The following is an 8,737-nucleotide window of genomic DNA, read 5'->3' as shown; positions in this document are numbered from 1 at the left end:
GGCCGGGCCGGGAGCGGGTCAGGCGCTGCGAGACGGGGGAGGGCGACCTGGGACGTGGGAGGTTTAACTGAGGGAGGCTGTGAAGTGTGAATTCTGTAGGGCAAACACCTTCTGGAATGTCAGCTTTAGAAATTGAAAGTGCAAAAATGACGTAATGAAAGGGAAACGCGGTGTGTTTGGGATCTGCTCACAGTTCCCCCCTCCTGTGCTTCCTCATAGTACTTCGAAGTGATTTTCTTTCTCTCCTATTCTGCATTTGGTAGATTAAAATCATAGAATCATAAAATGCTAAGGGGTTGGAACGGCCTTTAAAAATCATCTATTGATAAGTCCCCACTGCCATTGGCAGGGATACATCCCACGAGACCAGGTTGCTCAAGGACTTCCTCAGCCAGGCTTTGAACACTGCCAGGGTTGGGGCATCCTCAGCCTCCCTGGGCAGCATGTGCCAGTGTCTAACCACTTTCACTATAAAGAATTTCTTCTGAATACCTAACATAAGCTTCCTTTCTTTCAATTTATAGCCGTTACTCCCCATCCTATCAGTAATGGAGTAATCTGATTCATCCAGGCAACCACTATGCTTGTCCATCCTTAACCACTTAATCATAAAGGGTTTGTGTTGGGACTCATTATTGTCACTCATTATTGTCAGGTCTAGGATGCAGTAAATAGGAGGCATGCTAGTACAGCTGTTGCCTTCTTTCATCCTGGCATCCAAGCTCAATATGTTTAGATTCATTTCTTACGATGTGACACAGAAAGGTATATTAAATAAATAACACAAAATTGCCATTCTGAGCTTTTAAAGTAGAAAAGGATGATAAAATACGTAATATACAGTAATGCAGTACCAGAAACACATTGGAATACTCTGTTGGTATGCTGACATGGCATCTGGACATTAATCTGTAATTATGCATGTGCTTTGACAACTCAGTTATAGTAAAATTATTTAATGTGTCCTATTAACAAGACATGTTTCAAAAGACCAACAATGAACTTTTAAAAATCAACCTTGGAAAGTCATGCTAGTGAAAAATAAGTATGTGAATGAGGTGGTAATCAACACGTATATTGGATAATCTTAGTTACCCTTTGATGTTTTATATTATTATGCAAAATAGTTGAAATTCTGGAACATTTTAAAGTACTTTTCTCTTTGGTTGTACCCCAAATTTCAAATACTGAATATCAGTGCTGAGAGTAAACTTTGATTCTTAATTTTGAGAAAGTGGCTGATGCAAAGCATATTCATACTTAGAGCTAGGCTTAAAGTTTTACTTTTCTTCCACTTAATGTTGCCAGGTAATTTGGAGAGACTTTTATAACTTCTTTTTTTACTTTGGAGAAGTTGTTTGAGCTGCCTTTTGTGAGACTATTTTTGCTTTCCTGGCCTGCAGAGGCCGTTGCTCACTGTCTTTTCCTGGAGTGGTTCCACAGCGGTTGGTTTCTTACCTGCCTGAAAATGTAAAACTAGTGTCTGACCCTTCTCCCCATCCTGACTATTTGTGTAACATATCAGTGTGTCCCCTCATATTGCAGATACACTGATTGTCAGAAATATCTACAAAAGAGTGGCATTGAATTTTGATTTTTACAATCCTTCAATTATATCAATATATCGGCTTCCCTTCTAAAGAGGATTTGCACCTTGAAAATAATTATTCATGTATGAAGTTCCTACTTAGTAATATGGGGCATGAGGTGGAGATGACAAGTTTTTCCTAAATCTAAATAGTTGCTTTGAAAAAAAATAAGGTTGTGTTTAAAATGTCAGCCTTTTTCTTTGTCTGTGAGATTTATCCTTTTTGGTTTGAGGTATTTGTCAAGATTTTTTTGTATAAGTAACTGAAAATTTTACATTATTTTGAAGATTAATATATTTCCTTCTATCTATAGATGTGGTTTTTACTTTGAGGGAAAGCCTGAAACCCAACAAGAATTGCATCTTTTACTGTCAGTCCTGTGGTGACATTGTCGTGAACGACCGGTGAGTGCAGCAGAGTCTTGTATTTATAGCAATAAATGCCATTGTTATTGGTATTCATGTTATTTTGTGTACTTTGAGACAGCTAAAAGGTATTTATTTTGAAACTAATAGACAAGAACACATTTGAAGCACTGCAGATGACAAAAAGCAAAATTACCTGAAGCAGTTTTTAGCTGTTTGTTCATTTGCTCCTTTCTTTCTTTCTTTTTCTTTCTTTCTTTCTTTCTTGCTTTCTTGCTTTCTTGCTTTCTTGCTTTCTTTCTTGCTTGCTTTCTTGCTTGCTTGCTTTCTTGCTTTCTTGCTTTCTTGCTTTCTTGCTTTCTTGCTTGCTTTCTTGCTTTCTTGCTTTCTTGCTTTCTTTCTGGTAGCCTTTTAAGTTCTTTTCAGTCTCTTGTACATTTCCTTCAGTCATCATGCTGTAATTATAAAGTGGCTGCTCAGAATGGGGATATTGACCACAGCTTCCTTTTAAGCGAAGCCTGCCTCCACATAGTACAGGGATGCTAAATTTGGGAAACAGGAGCTGTGTCTTAGCTGTGTGACTCGTCCTTATCTCTGTTCCTTAAAAGTCAGCAGAGTGAATGAGAATTTTAATAAAAAGGTGCTGCATTGTCTAGCTTTTCTGATGAACAATTTTGATGGCTTCAGCTGAATATATAAGAATTGTTAGAAGTGCACTTACAGCCTTTTATGATCTGTGTGGCTCCTAATACTCAAAACAGTAATACAAATATGTCCCATTCTCTAAATTTCTGTTACTTTCTTGTCATAGGTATGGATTTATGGCTAGCTGAATGTAACTGAATGATGATTTCTTAACTTCTGAAATGTCTCATCAGAAAGTCTAGTAATAACTCTTATTTTTATACATCTGTAAAGTAGTGAAACTTCTAATTTGTATTCAGTAACATTTGCTTTCAAAACATGTTGCCCGTTTATATTTGCATCTCTGAGTGGGAATTTTCCTGAATTTCAGCACATCAAATTCATATCCATGTAGTTTAAATATTTTGGTTCTCCATTCTGTAATGTGACACAAGCAGAACTTTTTAGACAGGAAAAATAATGCATGTCCATGCCTTTTTACCTGGCATTTCCCCTTGCAGGAAGCCTCTGAATCCCTTGAATGTTGCCACTAAAAAAACCTAAGACACGAGTAGAAAAGTGGAGCTGCCAGCATATCCAACACATTCTGTTCCAGCATTTCCAAAAGGAAGAGAGTAGCATAGTCAGAACTTCTAGCTACAGAATTCATGTGTTACTCTCTCCAGGAAGAATTAAGTATGACAGTGACAGCAGAGGTGGAAGGATTGAAGGGAAATTGCAGAACTGTGTGAAAGCGAGCATATTAAAGTCTGAATTACTAGGCAAGGGTCTGTAATAAGAAACACCTGAGATCTAGAAAATCCTACCTTTAAGAAGAAATTGAAATAAATGGGGTAGTGTAGATAAGGCTGTGGAGAAAACATAAGATTCTTCCAATATCTAGGAAGTTGCTGCAAAGAGAGTGGCAGTAGTCTTCAGTTGAAGCACGAGGAATCTAGGTTAAAATGAAAGAAAAAAAGCCCACACCAACAAACCACCCCAAACCTATTCTAAAGCTTGTTTTTTTGCCGTTAGAGACTGCATAGGAAGTCTTCCTTTTAAAGGTTAAATTAAGAAATGTACTAAGAATGGGTTAAATGTAAGTAATCCTTTCTTGGTGCACAAAAATTGACTGTGTACATTTTCTGAAATCCTCTGCCGCAGTCTGTTTCCTTCCATAAATCTGATAGCTCTTCAGAGGGTTATGCTCTTTCATTCTTTTCCATTGCCCTCGCATTACACACATTAGAGAAAATTATTAGACTTTTTTTTTTCTTCCATCATGCAAGAGCTGCAAAGAATTAGGGATACTTTCTTTTTTCTCTCTCTCCTTCCAGCTGGGCTAAGTGTACCGCATATATAAAATAAGTTTTTAAGACTTAATTTCTGTCATGAAGAAATTCTTAAAGGCTTTTGGTGTGTGGATGCCAGGTGCCCACCAAAGCTGCTCTATCCCTCCCCTCATCAGCTGGACAGGAGAGACTGAATGTAACAAATAATAATTGGTACTGCACAAATATTCCATGGAAAAACTCATGCCAGGGGAAATCTAATTACACTTTTCCTACATAAGTAGTGTTAAGCCTGACAGTTAACTGACAAGCTGGACTGTCCCAGGATTTTTTAATAGGTAAATAACGGAAACTGCAGTTAAAGAAATGCAGTTGTTTTTCTTTTTCTCTGATAGAACTGAACAGTTATTATATGTTTAGAAGTCTGAAGTCCATTTTACTTCCAGTTTTCAGTATTTTCAGTAGACAGAATGGTATTACTGGGTATTAGTTAATAATGACATTTGGGTTTACTTTTCTTCATCCAGTCTTACAGGGGTCTCTATGGTCAAATACGTACCTTAGACTGGAAGATTATTTAAGAGTTGTATCCTTATGGCAGGGCTCTTACAGACTAGTGCTCAACTTCAAACTTATTTTTAAAAAGTTAATTACCTACTTTTCTGGTTGGAATCTAGGAACTATCTACAGCAGTAGATTCAGCCTGGCTAGATTAGACACTTTCAGGAGAAAGCTACTCCTAAAGGTACCAATCTAAGAATTGTTTGTTACTCTGACTGTGAACGCAGCCTAGGTGGCTATTTTCAAGTACAGACTCAGTTGTTATTAGGAGCAAATTTGGAGAGATAAGTCACCCTGTTTTCTAGGGTTTATCATGTTATTTAGTAGCCACAATTTGTTTTGTTTGTTTGTTTTTTTAGGAAGGCTCAATTTTTATTAGTTTTACATTTTTCCAGTTCTGGTGACCTAGGATATGGCTTCCCACCCGTGAGTGGCAAAAGCCTAAAATACAGTGGAAATGGTTTATTTTCTGTATGGCTCAGAGTTAGGAGGAGTTTGTTTGGGAAATTCCTACTGGTTGGAAAAACTGCTTTTGTTGGAAAAGGAGTGAAAATCTTTATGCTGTAGACTGTGAGAGTAAAGAAACATTGATTTAATGAAACAGGACAGCATGAGGCTGCAGCTTAAGGTAATGTCTTTTTTTTTCCCTTGTAAGAACATTGCTGAGCTTTTTGTTACTTTTGTGTAAAAAGCAATACAGGAGGACTTTTGTTTGCACTGTGAGTCCAGGCACCGGAACTAATTGTAAAGGCTGATAAAGAATCAATTAGACCAACATCAGAACTAAACTGTCACTTTGGCAGGATTCAGTAGTATCTCAAACAATACATGAGACCAGAGAAAATTAAGACAAACGTGGGCAGTGCTGAGAGGTGATCTTACTCAGTTTTGCTAAAGCTTCATCAGAGGATCAGTTATTCCAACTTTCATCTGCAGGTGGAGCAAGCAGAGTTTAAAAGGTATTGTGTATCTAGATAAAAAGGATTTTTTTTTAAATAAAACATTTTTCTTTCACCCACGGGACAATTTAAAAGGGCCAAGAAGCTACAGTGGGAAGAAATGACATCTTCAGAAAATGTTAGTCTGGGAACTGCAGGAAAGAGAGGATGTCTAACTGTTGGCTTAGCAGCTGTGTTTTTATTTGCAAAGTAGCACCATAAGCAAAGTTGTATTTGCAAGTTTTAAGTAAGGAGTAGAATGAGGAAACTCTGGTGACGATTTCAGGCGACAGCTGAAGGAATAGTGTAACCATTCAAGGAAACCAGGCAGAAAGAAAATGCAAATCCAATACAACTGATAATGAAAACAAAGTATTTTTCCAGAAACAGTATCCTTGGTCCATACAGCTACCCAGGAGAAAGGGATTTGCCTTTTTTGCATATGACTTCTGAAAGTCAGGTCTGAGTATCTGAATCTAAATTAAGATTGAGTTATCCTTTGTTTGCTGTTTTGTTTGTTTGGGTTTTTTTATTGAAGATGTATTGTGGTATTTTTTTCAGGTTTTAGCTTTTTCAAGTCTGATATCTGAGACAACATGCTGAATCTTGCTGTGGCATGAGTCTGCTTCTATTGGTTTTATAGCAACATTTGATGCAAGGGAACTGTACAAGAAGTAATAATAAATACAGTTGCAAATGCTCATTGTCATATTTTTCATGACTGGGTAGAACTGTTTTATTTTTGCCACGTGATTCATTTCAAGAGAGGACTGTGTCAAATTCTGCCTTAAAATCATTGAACATTCACCCTTGGGAAATGCTTCATCACAGATTTGGCAGGAAAATCAGCCATTGCTTTCTCAGAATTCACCCAAAGAAAGTGCCTTTGGCTGGAAGGAGAGTCAAGCACTTCCTTTTGAGAAAATGCCATACTTCCCCCACTGTTTGTAGGAAGCCTAAACTCTCTTTAAATGTCTTAGAACTGAATTATAACATAACTGAAATGTTTGTCTTCTCTTCCCTCTAAGGAAATTTCTCAGAGTTCTTCCTCTACCGAGTGAAAACTGGAGTGATTTAGTTGAAGAGTGGTGTTGTCACCCTGACCCCTTTGCCAGAAGAACTTTGCACCCTCAGCATGGTGACTGTTTTGTTGGAGACACTTTTCTTCTGTTGAATTTAAGAAAGGAATCGCATGTGCCTGAATCTCCCGTTTGCTGCTCAGAGGCTGGACACCATGTTTCACAGAGTGACTCCAACTTGGTAAAGTATTTTCTTCATATAGTTCTTAGGTGAAGTTATTTGAACTTTTTCATTGTAAAGTACTTTTTTAAAACTAGTTTATTTAATTTGTATGTATTACAGAACTGTTCTGAAGGTCATAGGGGGTTCTTGACATTCAGCTGTACAGAAGCCAGAAAATACTCCAGGGAATGTTTTACATTTTCTAAAGCTCACACCACAGTCTTGATACTGACCTCAGTATGCAAGTAGAACTTAGTACTAGAAACAGAAGCTACTTAATTATGTAGTTCTAAACCCAGATATTTTCTCCCAAAATTATCATGAATGAAGGACATCAGAATTCAGTAAATTAATAACTGTGATGGGTTAGGTGTTTGTTAAAGGTAGTGGAGCAAAGAATGAGGTGGAAATTGAAGTAGCAATTGTTTTTTTCTTACACTGTGACTTGAGGCATAATCATGACTATAATTAAAGAGAAGTGGGATTTTTTTCTCTCTTTTTTTAGTTTTAGAAAGACTTGGAAATATCAGAATGCATGCTTTACGTTTAGATGTGGCTGACTTAGGTTCTTAAAGCATAGTAAAGAAATTGAGTTTGCTTGACTGCTCTGTCTAGTGAAAGGAACCTGCCATCCTATATTATAGCTCTTCATGTTGATGTTTGTGCTGTGTTCCAGGGTAAGATAGATTCATCAACCAAGTCTGTACAAGGAAGGCTATAATTTGGCTTAGAAACATCAAAATTTGATGTTGCCCATCACCATTTGTTGGTGCTTATGTTTCAGTGGTGGGATAAAACCCATGAAGAAAGACAGTTCAGTGCTTTACTTTTGGACATCTAGCACTTGTATGAAAGTTCAAGCAACGATCTTTTCTTCTGCCAGAAGAACATCCAGAAACTCAGTTCACCAAAACCTACATTTCCATAAAGCCTTTTCTGTTAATCTACTGCTTTTCTGCATTTGTACTGACAAAGATTGGGCCTACACATGCTCTATTTTCTCACAATTAGAAGTATTAAACTGTCTACATTGCTGCCTTGGTGATTTGTGCCTGTAAAAATTGATGGCTTATTCTCTAGAGATTTCCAGCATGAAACATTTAATCTCTTGAGAACCAGACTTCCTGATTTCTACCTGCTGCTTATAGTGATATGTATTATCCCCAGGAAGAATCACCAGGATTCTGGCAGTTCAGTGGCTGCTGGTGCGGTGCTCCAAGTGACCCCTCTGCATGGGGAGCAGTTCTGTCCTGTGGTCCCTATCTGCAAGGCTTGCAGCTTGGTCCCTTTGGTTTCTTGTTCCACTGTTCTTTGAAAAAAAGAGTATGCAGAGAGGAAAATAAGGACTGATGTGCTGGAAAGGTATCAGCATGGCAGAAGTTATTTCTTCTAAGTTTCCTTAAGAAGGAGGTGGAGTAGATGATACCAAACTTCCAAGAGGACAATGCTTTCTGCCAGTGGTTGAAAAATCAATTCTCACATTTCAGTAGTCTTAAAAGAGATCTTAGAACATCAGGAATATGGGAAAGAGGCAGGGCTCATGGAGTTCATATTGCACACTTCTTGATCAAAGAGAATGTTTGTGAGTAAAGGATTGATTTGGAGGCAGAAACGTAACAAAAGGATGTGGAACAAAGATTTTATTGAGATGTTGGTTGAACCAGGATAACAGCAGAACTTTTGAATGAGGGAGGAGGCTGTTTTATGTCAGGGGCATACAATAGTGGTTTAGTGTGATGAATTTTCATGTTTGCTTCCTTATACTTGCATCGAAGTTGAGAATTTGTTCCTTGTTTGTATCCAATCCCTTTTTTTTTCTACATTTTTCACACTTGCAATGAATTCCCATTTCTGTGTTTGCTTATTTCCAGCATCACTCAGTTGCCAAGCAAATGAGCACAACTGTTGGATCCAGCAGAAGCTAGACTAATAAGGAAAAAAACCCTCATACTGAAGCAGAAAATTCTTCCATAATATGAGTAATAGAAAGTTACAGGCAAGACAGATTGCTATTGGCATAAATGTTCTCATTTTAGAGAATATTGTTGCAGTCTGCCCCAGTGTGAAAGTTCCTTTTTAATTGCATTGCAGTTCTTTGGAAAGTGTTTGCCTATGACCAAAATAGT

At 37.6% G+C, this 8,737-nt stretch overlaps 1 protein-coding gene across 1 annotated transcript in view; it reads left to right on the top strand.

Annotated features, from left to right (window-relative positions):
• The window catches only part of UBE3D (ubiquitin protein ligase E3D), a 77,995-nt gene that overhangs the window by 501 nt on the left and 68,757 nt on the right, over positions 1-8,737 (top strand). The window contains exons 2-3 of the mRNA XM_031057107.1: positions 1,877-1,993; positions 6,398-6,629. Of these exons, the coding sequence (XP_030912967.1) occupies positions 1,877-1,993; positions 6,398-6,629 (349 nt within the window). The remainder of the gene's footprint in view (positions 1-1,876; positions 1,994-6,397; positions 6,630-8,737) is intronic.

Source organism: Geospiza fortis, unplaced genomic scaffold (assembly GCF_000277835.1).
Source record: "Geospiza fortis unplaced genomic scaffold, GeoFor_1.0 scaffold190, whole genome shotgun sequence".
Taxonomy (NCBI): Eukaryota; Metazoa; Chordata; class Aves; order Passeriformes; family Thraupidae; genus Geospiza; species Geospiza fortis.
Note: the sequence above shows the minus strand (reverse complement) of the source record. Positions and strands in the feature narration are given on the sequence as shown.